The sequence below is a fragment of the Stegodyphus dumicola genome, chromosome 7 (assembly GCF_044657685.1).
Source record: "Stegodyphus dumicola isolate Sdum_Otavi_A_Nest chromosome 7, ASM4465768v1".
In the NCBI taxonomy this organism is placed as follows: domain Eukaryota; kingdom Metazoa; phylum Arthropoda; class Arachnida; order Araneae; family Eresidae; genus Stegodyphus; species Stegodyphus dumicola.
In genome coordinates this window covers 164,430,813-164,450,703 of record NC_140774.1, presented here as the reverse complement: position 1 = coordinate 164,450,703, position 19,891 = coordinate 164,430,813, and the positions used below count along the sequence as shown (strand labels likewise).

General features: G+C 32.1%; 1 protein-coding gene across 1 annotated transcript in view; it reads left to right on the top strand.

The window, feature by feature from the left end:
- LOC118198701 (ribosome biogenesis regulatory protein homolog) overlaps positions 1 to 15,366 on the top strand; it is a 44,362-nt gene extending 28,996 nt beyond the window's left edge. Inside the window, exons 7-12 of the mRNA XM_085821036.1 lie at positions 5 to 112; positions 330 to 370; positions 525 to 632; positions 3,957 to 4,058; positions 6,190 to 6,218; positions 15,183 to 15,366. Of these exons, the coding sequence (XP_085677162.1) occupies positions 5 to 112; positions 330 to 370; positions 525 to 632; positions 3,957 to 4,058; positions 6,190 to 6,218; positions 15,183 to 15,312 (518 nt within the window). The 3' untranslated portion in view covers positions 15,313 to 15,366. The remainder of the gene's footprint in view (positions 1 to 4; positions 113 to 329; positions 371 to 524; positions 633 to 3,956; positions 4,059 to 6,189; positions 6,219 to 15,182) is intronic.
- Positions 15,367 to 19,891: the final 4,525 nt, after the last annotated feature.

Here is a 19,891-nt window from a genome sequence, read left to right as displayed (position 1 = left end):
TTAGATCCAAATGTTGACTATTTTGGGAAAATTAAAGGAGAAAAGAAAGAAAAAGTGGCTAAAAATGAGTATCAAAGATTGAGAAATCTTGCTGCTTCTCAGAAAATGAAAGGTATAGTTGCTCTATAAAAGTCGAGTAAAAACATTATATAATTTCATGTTACTTTGGAATTTATTCTCTTGGAATGTATCATGTTATTTTGATGCCATTTTATATGATATTGTTTAAATTGTATCTGAAAACTTTTTTTTTTTCTCTTTTTAAATAGTTTAATGCTGTGCATTGTTGATACTAAAGGTACATTAATAACATTTATCCCCCCTTTTAGTAACAAATTTGGAATCTGTTGACAAAGCTGATAAGCATCAGGTAAATGTATTGTCTTTAATTAAAACCAAAATTGTAAGGATTTTTTTGTTTTGTTTTGTTACTATTGTTGTGTAAGCTACTACAATAAATGTTACTGCTATTCATAAGTGTTTTTATATAAGGCATGGATTTATATATTTCTTTATTTTTATAGTTATCCAGGTCTCTGGCTGCAGCAAAAACTGCCACAGCTTCTTTAGGTCGCTTTACTGACAAGCTGCCAAAAGAAAAAGCACCCAAAAATTCTATGAAAAAGCGAAAGGTAAAATATATGTTAAAATAACTTTTTGTTTTTACAAGTATTTTTATTCTTTGAAAAAGATTACATTCAACATAAGCATTTGATGTGAATTTGGATTTAACATTTTCTATAAAGGCAATAAATTCTACTTATATTTCATGTTCATAATACTATTATATTTCATATTCATACTAAAATAAAACAATTGGTTCTAAAAAATTTTTATTTTATTTTTAATTTAGGGTATTGGAAAGCCCAATACAAAAATGTATGCAATCAAATAAGAAAAATATTAAAAAACAGAAAATTATATAATATACACCGTATCTATAAAAGTTCTTACAATTCTTGGCCATAAACAATATACTTCAAGTCACAATATTTTGAATGATGCAAATATTCACATTATATTTTTTAATTTATTAAAAGAAATTGTAAAAAATCTGCTTTTTATAGTGCACTAAAGAACATTTTGTGTTCTGGTTCATATAATGTTTATTAAAGGTTTTATACTTATTCAAAAAATAAAACAATGTGTTTGTCCCTCACAATATATTGAGTATTTATTATATATATTATTGAGTATTTATTATATACAAAAATTAGCCAAGATATTTAATTTTGAAGTATGGTATTTTTATTGATATTTCTGTGCCAGAAAAACTTTTCACTTTGCTCGAGAGGTTAAAAAATAAATAAAAATAATCAAGACCCCCCCCTTTTAATGTTATTCCCGAGGTATTCTCTTCTGGTTTATTAGTGTGTAACAGTCTTTAATTTATAATTTTGTCTCATTTGATAGTTTCAAATGTTAAAAATATATTTATAATATCACATTCAAATAGTCATATGGAACAAAAAGTCATTAGACTAGAATTATTTGATTTTTAATTTTTGCAAATACTATCATTGGCTGTGTGTTAATGCTGAAATTCACCATCGTTTTCTAGAATGCAAATTGTGCAAATAAGATAAATAAACTAATAACTACTGTATATAAATTTGTGGACTTGTGAACATTTGAAAAGGTAGATTTTGTGGTTTTTGCAAAAAATGTTTTAAATTTTAAAATGCCATAATATGCATATTTTCTGTATTTCAAGCATATTCGTAAGTGGAAACGTGTCTGTGGCCAACTGAATTTATTAACTATATGATGGAAGTAATCAGCAGATAATTCTATCTGGGAAAAATTTAAAAGTCTGAAAAAATGCTTTATCGTGAGATATTTTGATTATGTTTTTGAGTGAGCACAGTGATGCAGTAGTTTTCATAAATTACAAAACATTTTTATAATGAAAATATTTAAAACAGTGAAAAAAATTATTATAAAATTCTCACACATCTAGGAAAATCTTGAAAGACAGAGAAAAGCAAAAGTGGGAGAAAGTCTTAAAAATCAAGTTTATTCAGAAAAGTCAGGACAAACTGAAATTTTTACTAAATTCAAAATGTTAAAAAAAAATCAGGTTTTAAATAAATAATAGCCAATAGACAAAAATTGTGCATCTTAAAAAGGAAACAGGAGAAAAGTTATTGTATTTTTTAGTCCTCTTTACATAGATCTAGCTTTCCTATCCACTTCTTAGCAAATTGTTCCTCATTCTTTTCTTTAGGACTGCAGCTGTTAGATCTCAAAATGTAATTGCCTTTCAAAAATAGAGTAAGTCACTGTGTGGGTGTTCATAATTAATAATTATATTAACTAAACTACTTTCAATTTAGTGTAATTTTTAGTTCCTCAGTTTTGTTTTAAAACATCACGGCAGTGATATGAATTTTAAACAATGTACTATTATAAGTTTCCTTTGCAAAAAAATCCCCCCCCCTTTTTTTTTTTTTTTTAGTCTTGTCTCCTTAGTAGGATTGCTTAGATGCATCTTGGTCTTTCTGGTGCAGTTGCCCTATTATTAAAGAAGTAATTAAAGATATTTACAACTGTGGTTTATCTTTTATTTGTACTGTGCTTTTGTAATGATATTGAAGACTTTGGGTTCCACTGGATTTCCATAGAATTTTTAATGGTCTGTGAGCAACTGAACAGAGCTTAGATTCAATAATCAGCTTTTCATTGGCTTTTGCCTATCAGTGTTCTTCATCTGTGTTCAACTGTTAAATAACATCTCATTTTATTATAGACAGAAAAAATTTGTCATCTTGAAGTGGTTCTCTCACAGTTTTTGCTAACTAACAAATTCTCAAAGAGTCATAAAAATGACTCTTTGAGAATTTTATGAGGTACCAATTAGTTTTTCCCAGAAATAGTTCTGTTCTGCATATGGTATATACATGATAAACATTACATTTTCTGTGATAGAGTGGGCATTACTCCCCACTGTGATAGATTATCTACAACTGCAATTAATTTCTGCAATAGAGTAGCAGAGTGCTCCAGTTCAGAGGGGTAATACTGGAGACAGATTCCACAGTTGACTCAAAATCATGGTTAATTTGAAGGCTACAGGAAAAAAGAATAACCCATATTATTAATAACAGAAAAACACTATTAACAATAATTTACCTCTGTTTCAAGCAGTTTAATCTGAAGAATAAATTCATTTGGTTATATAAATTATATTGATATTCAGGGCTAAAAGAACACACTGCAAATAATGAAAGAATAAACATTATGAAAAATGAAGAAATTAAGTTATAACTAGCAATAAAGAACAATATTTATAAAAGCATTTGACTAATGCTTTCAAGTTTAGACTTGCATAGAAAAGGCAAAATTTTAGTTACATGTTCTGGATTACATACTGTTGTGGATCAAAATAAATAAGTTTTGGGATGCTATCAGCCATCACTGTTATTATCGTATACATTTTTTATTTTTTTATTATCGCATACATTTTGTATTTTCCAGAGACAGCATAGTAGATTTTACTTTGATTGTTTGTTAAAGTAATTTTCATCTTATTCTGTAGAAAACAAAGTTGCACTTTAGACTTTTGGGGAAAGTTTGGTAAATTAGGAATTGATTGGAGTTTGGAAAGTTTCATTTTTAAGAAGTTGTTATTCTTCTTATAGAAATTCAGAATGTTATGCTTCCTATAATAGTAATTTCACATTGGATTAGAATGAGATGTAATTTTTTGTCATTATTTATTTACCTTGCAATTTATGTCTATAATAAATGTAAAATTGAAGGAATTATGTTAAATATTAAGAAATTAAATGTCTTGAAAGCTTGCAATATTTTTTTATCTAAACTTTTCTTATGAGTTAATTTAGTAAATTGAGGCTATTTTAGAATATATTATTTACAGTGGAAAGATGTTACCTTTTAAACAGTCATGTCTTTTTTAAACTAGTAATAAATTTAAAGTTGTAAATGTTTTATAGTTTAAGCCTAACATACCGAGCAGTATGAAGTCAGAAAAAGAGAACAATTTGAAGATATTTGAAGAGCTAGATAAGAAAAAGCCGAAATTAGACATTCAAGAGGTATGTATTTTGTTCAAAATATTAATAACCTTTCTTTTAAAATTAATTATACTAATTGTAAATGATATATGTGGGAAATGATTATGAATGTAATAAGCAGGATAAACAAAATTATTAGTTTCTAAATGCATGTTATTTATGTTAAATCTTCTTTCATCAATTATTAGCACATATATTTTTTTCCCTTTTAAATAATTTATGTTGTATATAACAATTTAATTTACATATTTTTAAAACATTTTTATCGAGTTTTCTTTTCCCTCCAAATAAGGAAATAGGCAATAGTTCATAATGTTAAAGGAGAGATTATTCTTTTTTTTTTTTTTTTTTTTTTTAAATTTAGCAATTCTTAACATTTAAGGCTAATCAGAGACAATATGCTAAAAGGAAATAAGTTTTAAAATTCTGCATATACTAATTTGTTTTATGATACTGGTGAAAGAAGTATTTTTAATGTATAAACATTCAGAATAAAAATTGATATAATTTGTGATTATATGTTAATCATTTTAAGTTTTTATTTAAAAAGTGTGAACTAAATTCAGGTATGGAGGAATTAATTTAGCAGTAATTTTGATATGTTTATTTCTGATTTTGTAAAGAATGCTTGTGGAGATTTTTATAAAATAATTCATAAAACTATGAGAATTGATTTAGTAATAATTAATCTAGTGGATACTCTTTTTTCATATGTGTAATTTAGATTAAATAAATGTAGTTATTGTTTTACATAATAAGTTATTAAAATAGTAACTCTTGATAAGTAAAACAGAAAGCTTAAACTATGTAACATTTTACCATTATTTTGAATTTCAACTAACCATTTCTAGATTTAGTCAAAAGATATTAGCCATAGTTAGAAACTGTCTTTATTTTGTTTCAGTGTTTTGTCACGAAAGTGTTTTTGGCTGTTGAAGAGTATATTTACTAATTAATAACAGAGCAATTAAAAGCACATTTTATCATTAAAAATCTCAAAAGAGATTTTCTTGATCTAAAAATAATACAACATAAATATAATAGGGGAACCGGAAAGTAATGTCGTTTCTGCGCATGTCGACAACATCATGCTAAGGACAGAAGTGGAAGCAAATGCATGTCAAACACTCTTAACCAACCTTGGTCGACCATCCAAGAACATTTAAAGCAGAATGGAAAAATAAGCAAAGCAGGTGTTTGAGTCCCCCCATAATCTTTCCGAAAAGAACAAAGCCAACCTATCCATCACATGCAACGTATTGCTTTAAAGGCACCATACAGAACCGTTTTTTGATCGTTTGATTAGTGGAGACAAAAAAAAAAAGTCCTAGATGATAATCCAAAACTCAAAAGGCAGTTTTCATAGGGGTTACAAAGGGTTTACATCCCAAAAAGGTGCTTCTGGATGTTTGATGGAGTATTCGCGGAATTGTTCATTTTGAATTGCTGAAACCTGGACAAACTGTTAATGCATACCTTTATTGTGAAGAATTGGATGGAGTGAACTAATCTTTAATCGAAAAATATCAATTGTCAACAGAAAAGGCATCATTCTGCAACACGACAATGCAAGACCGCACTGTGCAAGACGAACACTGGAAAAAATTAATGAATTGGGGTGATGGGTACTGCCATACTCGGCCGATATCGCAGCATTGGATTTCCATTTATTCGGATTCCTACAACATTTTCTTAGTGGCAAAAAATTTGAAAATTTGGATGATGTCCAAAACGGCCTCTCGAGATATTTTACTCAAAAACCAATTTATTTTTATCAGTCCAGTATTGAAAATCTGCACATTAGATGGCAAAAGGTTGTTGATAACGAGGGCGATTATATTATTGATTAAAAATAAAAACTTGTTAAAAATGTATTCATTTGAATTTAATGTAAGAAAGCGACATTACTTTCCGGTCCCCCTATTAGATGGAAAATAAAGCTATGTGTAAACAGGAAACTTATTAAATTACTTTAAAATTGCTGATGCCTAGAGATTTAAAATGCTACAGTACACGTGGAAATTAAACATTACTGCTTATGCTTCTCAAATGGTTATCTTGTTTATTTACTGCATTGTGTCATACAATTTATAAGTTTGTTATATATCATGTGAAGTTCCTTGTGTATTTAAAAATTTTCTTTCTTTTATAGGCATTACAACGTTACATGACAAAGCCATTGTAAGTATTTTAATTTTTTAAACATTGTAAATATATTGTATTATGTAATGAATTATATGGTTCAGTCCTTTATTAAGAACATTTATCTAAAATACTTATAGGGCAATTAAATTTGAAATGTAAAATATTATTTTCTTTGAAATTTCAGCCATTAGCATTAAAATATAAATTTTGGTTAGCTTGAATTTTCTGAAAATGCTGATCCTATTAAACTATCTTCATAAAAGAGAAGAGTATACATACTAGATTATAAATCTGGAAAATAAAATGGTTGTGTCATGCCACAAATCTACAAGGTAACTAAAAACTTTCTTGCCGTTTTGGGCAGTCAGAAAGAAAAATCATAAAACAATAATCACCGCTAATCCTTAAAGTAATCACCATAGGCATCTAGTGCCTTTTGCCAACAAGTGGCTAGCTATGCTATGCCATCACGGTAAAACTCATGAGTCTTGAATGTAAAGAAGTCTGTTGGGGCCTTTTTAAGGTCTGGCCAGTTGTTGAAGTATTTCCCATGAAGATGGTTGTCCAAAGTATGGAAGGTGGTAGTTTGTTGGCACAAGATCTGGGGAGTATGGTGTATGGTGCAGTGTAGCCCAGCCCAGTTGCTGGATTGTGTGTCTGGCCACGCAAGCCACATGCGGCCTTGCATGGTCATAGAGGAGGAGTCCACCCTTACGATTGACCAATGCTACCTCTTTATGCATCAGTGCCTGATGCACACGTTCCAACTGCTGCGAGTACAGACCTGCTGTGATGGTTTGGCCCACTTGGCAGGTGCTGTAGTGTACCACTTGGTGACTAGTCCACCAGATACAGAGCTTGATCTTGTGTGGGTGGAAAGAAGGTTTCGCAGTGTGAGGCACAGCGTTCCATGGTGGCAGCTAATGTCTGGAACGTCTGGGTGTGTCATACTGGACCCACTTTTCATCGCTGGTGCGTACTCAATCAAATATGGATGCATTGCAGTGCCGAGTAAGCAATGACAACACGCTGTTACTTGTTTGCATTGGACAGTGAGTAGGTACCCACTTGCTCAGCTTGTATGTCTTTCCTATGGTGCAAATGGAATCTGATCATTTTATCAGATACCTGGAAGTGTGCAATAAGCTTACCACATGTTTGACTACTGTCGTTCTCTGTGGCTGCTCTCAGGTCCTGAACGTCTAACGCTTGTGGCTTAGTGCCGCGTAGTGCACCAAGAGACATATCCTCTGACCTGAACTTCTGGAACCATTGCCTAGCGTTTTGTTTGTTAACGGCATCATCCCCAAAGCCTGACAAATTTGGCGACTTGATTCTGTTGCTGAAGGACCCACGTTAAAATCTTACAGCAAACAACTCCGAACGAGTGCCTTTGACACGTCCATTTCAATCAGTCACTGTGTGAGTTATGCTTGAAGTACCGATGGAACGAGCTATTATACTCCTAGTCTATGTCCGGACTTCCATCCTAACCACTTCATCACCAGGTTTGGCAACTATTTTTTTGTTGGGGTTCACTTTTCCAATGTCATATAAGAAAAGACTTTTTTGGTTACCCTGTATTTCTGATATATATGTAATAATTTTGATAAGTGGTAGTAGTGATGGCAGAGTGGGAAGACAAGACGAAGATGACAAAACTGGATTCCAACAAATCACCAATATTTATTTTCAAGCATATCATATCATTCCGTAGTAGATAAGCTATTTCCAGATCATAAGCAATTACAATATTTTTTATGTGTGCATTATATCATCTTAGAACAAAGCAGGTCATACCAGCATAGAGATGTTCGCAAGGCGGAAGCTAGGGAAAGGAATGCCGCAGTTTATTTGCAAGTGGTATTTATACCAAATATGTGCAGAAAGTACTCTAAGCTACAGGCATGAAAGTTTTCTGCGTTTTCGCGGAATTCCGCTTTTTTGAACGTCGCCCGGGCTGTTTCTGAGATCGATGCAGAACCGTTGAGAAATCGCGACCGGCAAATGGGGAGGGGTAAATGGAGGACAGGCTCTCGCTCTCTCTCTTCCTCTTTTCTTTGTAAAAAAACTTTACATCATGCCAAAGATCGCAAAATGTGTTGTTTCACAGCAAGGCGAAGTAGGTGGAGCTTATGTGGAAAGGCGGAGCTAGATGTGTACAAATATGGAATCAAAGAAGAGCAAGCAACCGTCAAACGAGAGCTGACTTCAATAATTCATAATAATTGATGCTGGTGCCATCTGTCAGACATACGCATACCCTACTGATGTTATTCAGAGGAAGTGTGAGTTTTAGCGTGTGTAAAGTGGCATACTGTAATTCGCAGCGTAGATCGTTATGTTATTTCTTTTTTATTTGTTGCTGTAAGTTTTTCAGTATGAATATCTTAAATCCGAATCATGAGCACAAATCTCGGCTATTAGACTGAGACAAAGTAGTTATTTTTGATATTTCTCCTTTAACTATATGTTATTTTGTAACTATATTATCTCACATGACTATTTTTTCTGGTGTTATATAAAGTACTGTTTATTGAACTAAAAGTGAAGATAATTGAAAGCTATAATAATAGTTTTATATACATACAGTCAAAAGTCTTTAATCCAGAATGATCTGTAATCCGACCTCAAAGCAACAAACTTTCTGCGCATGCGCATAATACCTTTATGCATGCGTGTCCACGCATGCGCATATTACATTTATGCATGCACGTTTAATGTATAACGGACTTTATAAGCTAAGCTAAAATTATCTAATTATCTATTTCAGTTAATGTTGCAGATTGCATTGTTCCGTAATCTTCGAACTGGATCCGGCTTATTATTTTTTGCAGACTGTTAGAACAATTTTATAAAAGTAAGCTTGAACTTTCGATTATGTCAAAAAAAATTTTCGATTCTGGAGCTGCCAAAGGTTCTATAAAGCGAAAGCATGTTTCGATGTCCATCAAACAAAAAGTGGAATTCCTGCAAAAAATGGATAAAGGAGCATATCCTTTGATTCGCTAACCATTCCGAAATATGTTTATCAATTTCACGCTGCAACGTGTTGCGGTGTGCAATGAACTGGAAGTTGATCTGTCAGCACTATCCTTATCTTCAGGGCAGATGTTTTTATTTTATTCGGCTTATGTAATCTATACAATTAAAATATGTGCCCTCTGTCTGTTTGTTTGTAACCTCAGCTTCTCGAGAACGGCTGAATGCAGATCTTAGCGAAACATACCGTTGGATTCAGGACGACCGTGGCTCGCCATTGGCATCTTCTTGCGACTTTAATTAGCCAAGATGCTAATTAGGCCAAAAATTGCAGAAAACATTGGTAACTCGGAATCTTACCGTGCGATTTCTTTGAAATTTTGAACCCGCGAGATGATGAAACGACTGATGGCATTGATTCCACACTGATTTGCGAATTTGGAGCCTAATTAATGGAGTAATTAAAAACACCCTAATACTCCATTTTCTTTCCTTCCCATATCTTTGTGGACAAGCTGGGATTCGAAGGCCATAGGTTTTGAGGGGTTGCAGCTGTATCCAGTGGACAATTGGAATCGTCAAGGCCATTCGCCAGGGACGAAATTCAAATGAAACTTGGCATTAATTGCAAACAGTTTTGCGAATTAGCATCGTAATTAGTAGGGTCATTAAAAAAGCCCTAATACCTTTTCCTTCCTTTTTTTTTTTTTTTTTTTTGTGGACAGTGGGAAGCTGCCGTCTGGGGAGAGCAGATGGTTTCGCATCCATGGTTGGAATCCTCAAGGCCATTCGCCCAGGGGGAAATTAACGTTGTGGAGTATTTTTAGTCATTATGCTAATTAATCATCTAATTTGCCAGTCAATCTAGGACAAAGGGCATCCCTCATTTGACCATCTATCAGTCGTAAATTTCTAAATTTTGGAGCCGATCGGATTATTGGTTCACAAGATATGAATTTTTAGTGAATTTTTTTAACTTTTAAATCTGATTAACTAAGCAACTTTGAGTAATCGAAATTAATAATTCTAATAGCGTAAATCAGCGTGCTCATTTTTTTTTAACTGAGGTAAGCAATCATTCACTGCTTTAGTTAGTATTGTTGTTCAAGCAATTAATTACTGCATTATTACTACCATAGTGTTCGCTGTTATTAGATACTTATGCTATTTAAATGCATAAATTAGTATGATTTTGTATTATCAGTTAATTAGTGTCATTCGATGAGTATGCCAAATTGTATCATTCATTAAGCTGATATTTATTTTGTTAATTACTATCTAATTAGTACTGTGTTGACGTTAATTTAATTCTCAATGCGGTGTTAATTAGTATCAATTTCTATCGTTCCGTATCATTTATGTGTGCACCATAAATGGGTGCATGGGTGCTTTCGTGATTTTCCCCATGCATATCGTGTATACAGTATCTTCTGGACGCATACGCGAATCAAGTGGGCGAAGCCTGCTCAAATCCATTGGACACTGGTAGTTCAGTCCAACTTATGAATCCCGGTGAACGGGTTGGTTCCATGGGTGTTTTAGTTTGGTCCAACTTACAGATCCCGGCGAACAGGCTGGCTCCATAGAAGTTTTCGTGATTTTTGTGTATGTGTAACGTGTATGCAGTATATTGTGGATGTATACGTAAAAAAAGTGGGCGCTACTCGCGCAAAACCGCTAAACACTTGTAGTTCGGACCAACTTTTGAATCTCGGTGAGCACGTTGGCTGCATGTCTGTTTTTGTGATTTTACGCATGCATATCATATATGCAGTACCTTCTGGCAGTATATTGTGGATGCATATGTAAATAAAGCAAGCGGAGCCCGCGCAAAACCGCTGAACACTGGTAGTTTGGTCCAATTTACGAGTCCTGGCGAGCAGGCTGGCTACACGGGTGTTTTCATGATTTTACGCATCTGTATCATATATGGAGTATCTTCTGTATGAGTGCATAAATAAAGCGGGTGCACCCTGAGCAGAACTGCTAAAATCTCGTATTTCGGTCCAACTTTCGAATACCGGCGAATTTTAACATGGGAATTCTTTTAAAAACGAACAATTAAAAGCGGGCAGGCTTGCCCGCTAGTTCCTTGCTAAATGTAGTATTTCATCTCGATGTACTCTCCGTCTTTGTTTTAAATCAAATTCCTTGTCATGAGTATCACAAATACACATCAAATAGTTTTCTGGTTGCAATTTTCTAATTTCCGACTATGTGTAATGTATGCTTTTCGCATGCGCGCGTTGAAAGAAATGTTTAATAAAGTAAACAAATAAATATTGAGCTTTTTTTTTTTTTTTTTTTTTTTTTTTTTTTTTTTTTTTTTTGTAAATTTTGATACCTTTTAGATCATAATTGCTCTTTATTTCATAAATAACGGTTTCATACTTTTAATTGTATAATTTCTGCTTGCATTTTACCAGATTTAAATTGATGATCTATAATCCGGAATCGCCAAAGTCCCGACGAGTCTGGATTAAGACTTTTGACTGTATTACAAGTCCCCCCCCCCAAAGGCACTCTCCATCAAAATTGGGGGCAGAACTGTGCAGAGTTGTACTGTCACCTACATGGTGCTCAAGGCACAATCTAGCCCCTTACCACAATGAATTTTGTGGGATCTGATATCTGAGATCTGATCTCATGTTACTGTTGATTGAATGGTATTAGTCACAACAAGTTTCACAAATGTGACATAATTTTTGCACAGATTCATTAATTAGATTTCATGTAATTTATCTGCACATTAATCTACAAATTAATGTGCAGATAAATTACATGAAATCCTTTGTAGCATATCTATAAATCATTAAACTATTCAAATGTTAAATCATTTAATTATATATATATATATATATATTTATATTTAAACAAATTAAATTTAAATTTTATCAAACACGTATAAAAGTAAAAAAGCAAATTTAAATTCAAAATTAAAAAAAGCAAATTTAAAGCCAAAAAAAATGTGTAAACATATAAAAAATTTAATTCTCGAACTAATCTACAATATCATTTAAATTCAGAAGCATAAGCAAATCAAGTACAAAACCAATCCATGAAAACAAATTCACTAATTTAGAAAATTAAAATCAATCCAAATCCAAATTTTGTTTAAAAAATGCATAAATGAATGACTGTTGAGCAGGCAGGAGACAGACTTATCAAGGGGAAGTTGCCTCCAAACCTAACTCTCCAATCTTTCAATTCGTGTTTCGTCATTCATGCAGGCAAGGGTAAAAGTAAAAAGGGAAGAATGTCCAAAAAGAAATACCAATAAAGTGGTACCCTTAGAAATTAGCATTTAAGAATTAAAGTTCTAAAAGGAAAATACTAATGAAGTCTTTTGAGAAACAAGCAAGTAAAGTCAAGTATTAAATTAAATTAAACTTTTTTTAAATTAATTTTTTTTAAAAACTAATTTTTTATAAAAAATCATCTAGAAACTAATGTATAGAAACCCTTGTCTACAGAAACCTCCCCGACACGAATTTGCATATCAATAAAAAGAAATTAAAAGAATTAGACATAATCCATATAAACCAATAAGAAACAAAAAGAACTAATTCACAATTTTTAAAAAACAAATATATACTTAAAAATATAATTTCATATTTAGAAAATACTTAAATACTACATAAAAAATTTTAAAAAATACTTAAGGCAAGTAAATAGTAAGTTTTAATTCTAACTTACCTACTAAATGAGCGTTGGGGTCTGCAAAAGTGTTTTTTAAAGAGAAGTAAGTGTGTTCTTCAAATTAATTATATAGATGGCGCTTATGTAGGTAAAGTTGAGTGCCAAGCTGCTATCTTTGTTATTAAAAATTTTTTGCAAACAGTAATATTAAAATAAAAATAAATCTAGAAAAAATTAAAAATTAAAATTCCTAAAGGTATGTAATTCAAGTTTTAATTTTAACGATAAATTATTTAGGGAGTTAAGCCAATCTAGAGGGTAAGTTTTTTGAAGTAAAATAGAGTTAAGTGGTATTGCGAATTAATAAATGTAAACTGTTTGTAATGTAAAATGTGTGTTCTGTTGAAAAATTGTGTAATATATTTATATATATATATATATATGTATATATTTATGTACAGTGGAAATTTTGTGTAAGGTCACCATTAGCACTTTGTTTCATTCGATAAAATTGATGACTTAATATGTGTGAAAGAATTTGCAAAAGAGTATAAGAATATGTAACGATACAGTATACATATAAGATTATTTAACAATACAGTAAAAAATGCATTCTCTATATTATTACTTTATTTTTTAAGCAAATATTGCTTTTAATGATATATGTAATTATAAAGAGGAAGGACAGTTTGCAAAGGCGATTATGTAAATTATGTGAGGTAACGTGGAGAAAAATTTGCAAGATGACTTATGAAATTATGTATTAAATATAGAGAAAAATGAGACTCTTGTCTATTTTATTAACAATCTAAGAAAAAACCGTTTTACTTCTAATAATAGATATGCATGTGGTGAAAAATATTCTGCACCTGCAGTCATATGATATTAGACAAGAGAACCAGAAAGAAAAGATTTCATCTGATTTCTGATTTTTTGTAATAGAATAAGCCTTGATATACATAAACAGATTAACAAGTATCATTTATGGGTGTGACATATAATTTTGTGTTCTTCTTAGAGGGTGAACGAAATGCAAAGTAAACTCTGTGTGGCTAGCAGCAGGGCAAAGCATGGGGTCAAACAAAGAGAAAGCGGACCAAAAAGTGAGGGAGACTGCCAGCAAAGACCTTTTACACAAGATTACATTTCAGATCACATTGGAAGAATGTTTACATTAAGTGAATTAAATTTCAGATACATAGCAGATTAAATAATATTGAGATGCTGGTTTAAGATTTCAGTGCCTTCCTGGAATAATTGCAATAGAGATCAGATAATGGATCACTTTTCAGAATGACAGAAAGTAAAGATTATATTAGAAACAAGATAAAATCAAGACAGTGAAATTATTCCTTTCCCTATTTTTAGAAAGAAGAGAGGAGTTAAATGGCTATTGATAATGAATTATTAGAAATTAATATTTTACATATAAAAATGTAAAGATGGGAGATCTATATTCAGCACATTTTAAAGAGGTCTTGAAGCTTATGGCCTGTGTACCAATAATTCCATGTGATATTTCATTAAGATGTCTGGGACATTCAGCTAGATTTGTATTTCCATTATAATCTTCAACAGCTCCTTTCCATGTCAGTATTCCGTATATCAGATTGGTGCATGACGCTGAAGAGATTTACAACTACTGGCCATGCTGATGACCAGGACATCGGAAGAATATACAGTCTTCTCTCACACACATCTTGACTTCTACCGCAGAACTGTATGGCATTGAACTTTATACATCTTCAGCACTGCGCAGCCACAAGGGGAGAATGCAGATTTCCCAAAATTTTTTACAATTAAGAACTCTCCTTTCAATTTAATCTAATTTATATATTTAGCGACCATGGACCAGTGATGGCTGAGTGCTAGCCCAAAACAAGGGTGTGGGTTTAACTTGTTTGTAAGGTTTCACTATGTATGTGTTGCCTCTCTACAGATGTAGATAGAGTCACCTCTTGTAATGTACTTACTTACACAGTGTTTCAGGGATGAAAGTCTAAATGACAAATGGCCCAACAGCGGCCGAGCGGTAAAGTCACGGAACACTGGTAGTTCGGTCCGAGGTTCTAATCCCGCGAACGAGCTGGCTGCGCGGGCGTTTTTGTGGTTTTCCCCATGTGTAACGTGTATGCGAGCCAGTTTCCCTTAGAAAGTCATCCACAAAGGCATCCCTCCCCTTAGGCAGATAGCCCTAGTTGTGCTTTGCCATAATTAAATAAACCAAACTAAATGACAAATAGATTCTGCTATTTCAGACAAATGCTTGAAAAGCAAATGTTGAAAGAAAAAGGGTTACCTGATTATCAGTAGATTGACACATCCACACAATAGTCATAATAATTAATTTGAAAATTAACAATATATTTCTTTTTATAGGAAGCAACCAAAAAGTGAAGAAAAAGCAAAGCAGGATGAAAAGAAGAAGAAAGCAAAGAAGAATAAATATGTTAAAAATGTTTTATTCCGTGGAGGGAAGAAAAAAGGTTTTAAGAAATCAAGACAGTGAAATCTCACATGTACATACTGTAAAATAATAAATATGTGCAAATTTTAATTTAAATCATGTAAATTTCATTTTAGAGCATTCTAAACATGATCAACATTAATATTTGATTGTGATGTTACTCTTTTATTAGCATATCTATGATTTGACATGTAGTTTCACGAGATTTTTTTATTAAAAAAAAAAAGGTGAAAAAGCATCAGTAAAAACTGGTTTCATGGATCAAAAATTAATTTTTTGGCCACAGTATATCTTATCTACTGTTAGCAGGAAAAAATAACATCAATCAAGTGGTATGCGAAAAACAAATATTACTTTCACGACTTGATTGGTGTTATTTCATATAAACATTAATTGAAATAAATTTATGAGTTTAATCCAATGGTGGGCACTTACATCATCAGCACTGGCCACTCCTATGACCAGAAAGGTGGCCATTTTATTGTAGAGGTGCACTGCACAAAAAAAAAAAAAAAAAAGACAGTTCTATATCCCCGTTCTACTGGGCTGATTGACAAAATTCAAATTGCGTTTTTCGACTTAGGATATATATTAGATTTATATATAGCACTATTCTAACATAGGTATTTTGACACAAAATCAGACTTTTTCTGAAATAAAATACCTGTTTTTTTTTTACATATTTCGATTCTACGACATAAATTATGCCTAAATATTAAATTTTGTCAAATTTGGTGCGAAATTTACGGAGAAATTCAACAATTTATATTGCCATTTTTTTTTCCAGTTTGTGCCAAGAATAGTTCATTTGGCGAACTTCTTAATATATGGCATCCTATTTTCCTTTTTACATTGTGTGTGACAGGGAAAAAAAGTCACATCATTCTTTTCTTTCAAATAGTGTTCTTTATAGTATATTTTTATGTTATTATTTTAAATATATTATTTTAAAAATTCCATTTCAATTATGTAAGCTGCATGGTTTCTTTCAAATAACTGTTTTAAAAATTTCTATTTATTCATTCGAACTGCGTAGCTTAAATAAAAGGTTCATCATTTATTATTTTTTTCCAAATAGTTTTCTTTATACTATATTTTTAGCAACAGTTATTATTTTAGGTAATTTTTAATTTTTTTTTTTTTTTTTTTTTTTTTGTTGCATTCTCTTTAGATAATTGTTTTAAAATTTTCTATTCATTCATTCAAACTGCACATTTTAAATATATTTTTTAATATAAATTTTCCAGAATTTGATTTTATTTATTTCAATTGCATTTCTTTTGGAAGAATACTTTGTGACCCAGACTATGATGCATTTAAAAATTGCATATATATTAAAAGAGGAAAACAGTAAAAGCACAGTTAACATGCCTTTCAATGTTTCATTCAGAAAAGATATATGAATAAGAGAGACATATATCTGACAATTTAATTTAGGATGACTTGCATACGTTGCTTTAAACAATTTTATCATCCTATATTTAATTTCTTAAAATATTAGTCAGTTTAATAAAATATTTTTGAAATCGCAAGAATCAAATATCATAAAATTAACAAAATTTTTTCAGACATTCTGTGTAAGTATATTAAAAAGCATCCAACTTTTCGAAAAATATTGGTATTTCTGACATTAATTTTAAATAAATTTATCGTCTTCCATTTCAAAAGGGCCCACAAATGGCCGAGCGGTAAAGTCGCTGAATACTGGTAGTTCGCTTCGGGGTTGGAATCCCGGCGTATGGGCTGGTTGCATGGACGTTTTCATAGTTTTTTTCATGTGTAACATGTATACAAGCTGGTTTCACTTAGAAAGTTCTACACTAAGGCATCCCTCCTTTAAGGCAGATAGCCCAGCTTTGCCATAATTTAATAATCCAAATCAATCCATTTATCAGTATTTGGTCTGAGCCTTTATCAGACTTTACAGGCTAAGCATTTTGAAGGCGTGAGATGAAAGGAAAGATTGGTTTCATCAAGAGGGAAAACATCTTTAGCTGATATATGTCACTGGATAAATCATGGAATCTTTAAATAATTCGACTGAGAAATCAAGGGATGCTCCGTTTATGATACAATATGATGTTCTGTGAAGTAAATTTATACAACCATACAAAGTCCATTATCCAGAATGATCTATAATCTGGACCTCAAAGCCACAAACTTTTTTTTTTTTTTTTTTTTTTGTATGCTTTACGCATGCGTGTTTAATCTATAATGGACAGTATAAGCTAGGTTAAAATTATCTTTACTGATTCTAAGGCATTTCAGTTAATGTTGCAGATTGCGCTGTTCCTTAATCTTCTAATTGGATTCGGCTTATTATTTTTTGCAGACTGCTAGAGCAATTTTATAAAAATAAAGTTTGAACTTTTGATTATTGTCAAAAAGAGTTTCCAATTCTGGAGCTGTCAAAGGATCTACAGAGGAAACCATGTTTCGATGTCCATCAAACAAAAGTGGAATTGCTGCAAAAAATAAATAAAGGCATATCCCTCTCAAAATTATGCGAGGAGTATGGCATTGGATAACACAAGAAAATGAACTTTTTGAATTTTTTCTGGAAGCATCTTAACTTATGTTGAAAGAAATGTTTAATAAAGTAAACAAATAAATATTAAGCTTTTTTGTAAATTTTGATAGCCTTTAGATCGTAATTGCTCTTTATTTCATAAATTATGGTTTCACATTTTTAATTGTATAATTTCTGCCAGATTTATATTGATGATTTATAATCCGGAATAGTCGGGATTACGGACTTTGTACTGTAGTTGAAAACCAGTCGCTCTTCACTTAAATCTGTAATGATATCATTTTTGTCTTTTCCATTAGCACTAACTCATTTGCTGCCATTTGCTGGTGTACACGTCAAAAGTGTTTTCTCTTTGAGTGTTTTCTTCCAACCACACTTCCTGGAAGTAGATTCCTCTTTAAATTTTTGCTTCTGCTTCCCCCCCCATTTCATTCTGCATTTGTTTTCAGTACTAACACAAGAAAATTAAAATTTTTAGATTGTTACACTGTAGAGACATTAGGTTTTTTTTTTTAAAAAAAAAAAAAAAAAGCAAGAGAAATAGCTATCGCCTTCGTGGGAATCGAACCACGGACCTCTGGATACCGGTCCAACGTGCAGAACCACTACACCACGAAGGCAGGAGAAATATCTTATATACTCCCCTTTTTAAAGGACAGCTGGGATTTTTAGGGGAACTAATCGCCAAACCGTGGGTGTCAGTGGCGTAGCAAGCATGACTGGCGCCCGGGGCAAAATACCTTTTTGGCGCCCCCCCACACAATAAAAAATTTCAGTAATATAATGTATAGAATATATTCGTAATAAGAAAATAATGCAAATAATAATAAAATGCTGAATTTGCCATAAAATACTCAAAAATATATTAAGAATAGTCACTACCTAACTAACTACACTATCCTTGGATTCGGAAATGCATCTGTGTCGGCGGAAAAATCAGACATACGATGATCTAGAATTAGTTCAAAAGGTGTTATAAGTGTTTTTAAAAAGTGCAGGTTTTAAACAATTAAAAGTTTAATATACATTATAGATAAATAGATATGTAGCAACTTGCCTACTACAACTCAACTCTGCCAGTCTGGTAACCCATAGCAACAAAGAACAAAATAATATTTATTCTATTCAATTGTTATAATTATTTAATGATCTGTCTCAAAAAATTGTACTATCATAATTGGTGACACGTACTTATTACGAATAGCAACATTCAATGATGCACGAATATGGAGTGCATATGTCAAAATTCTGAGCAGCAGTAAGTTATCCAGTGTGATGAGATGCAAGTAAGACATTTCACCTGTCATTTAAAGCGTTGTGCCGCATTCCGGTGAGTCAACATATTTCTGTCATAATTTCAGTGGACATATGTATCGTCTACAGCATTTGAGCCGCCAATTTCTCTGATTTCAAGTACCAAGAAACTGTGTCACTATAAACATAATTGATTATTTTTCTATACATATTATTATTGTGCGTATTTGATTGATATAAAGTGGTTGACAACGATGCTGCTTCACAATTGGCGCGAGTGGCAGTTAAGCCACCACCTTTTTGTCGCCGAGACCCATCGTTATGGTTCATTCAATTGGATGCGCAGTTAAGTCGCATTACTGCCGACGAAACTCAATTTTATACAGCGATCTCCGTGTTAGAATCAGAGGTACTGCAATCAACTCGTGAAATAATTTTGAATTCACCGGCGACGGACAAATACAAATCTTTAAACGTGAAATAATTTTGAATTCACCTGCGACGGACAAATACAAATCTTTAAAAAATTTTAATTTCTGTTTGTGAAGAATCATAGACAGAATCAAGCAGTTGTTGCACGATTTACGATTGGGTGATAGGAGGCCTTCTCAACTGCTGTCTAAAATGCCAGACTTAGCCACCGGTAACCTAACGGATAACATTCTTAAAACATTATGGATACATAGACTCCCATCTAACATGCAAACCATTTTAGCGGCCAGTAGGGAGCCACTTAAAAATATTCCCGAAATCGCTGATAAAATTCACAAGTTGGCCAGTCCAGCGCAAATACAGGCAGTGCAGGCTCCTGGTCCAGGTACTGCGGCGCTACAGGCT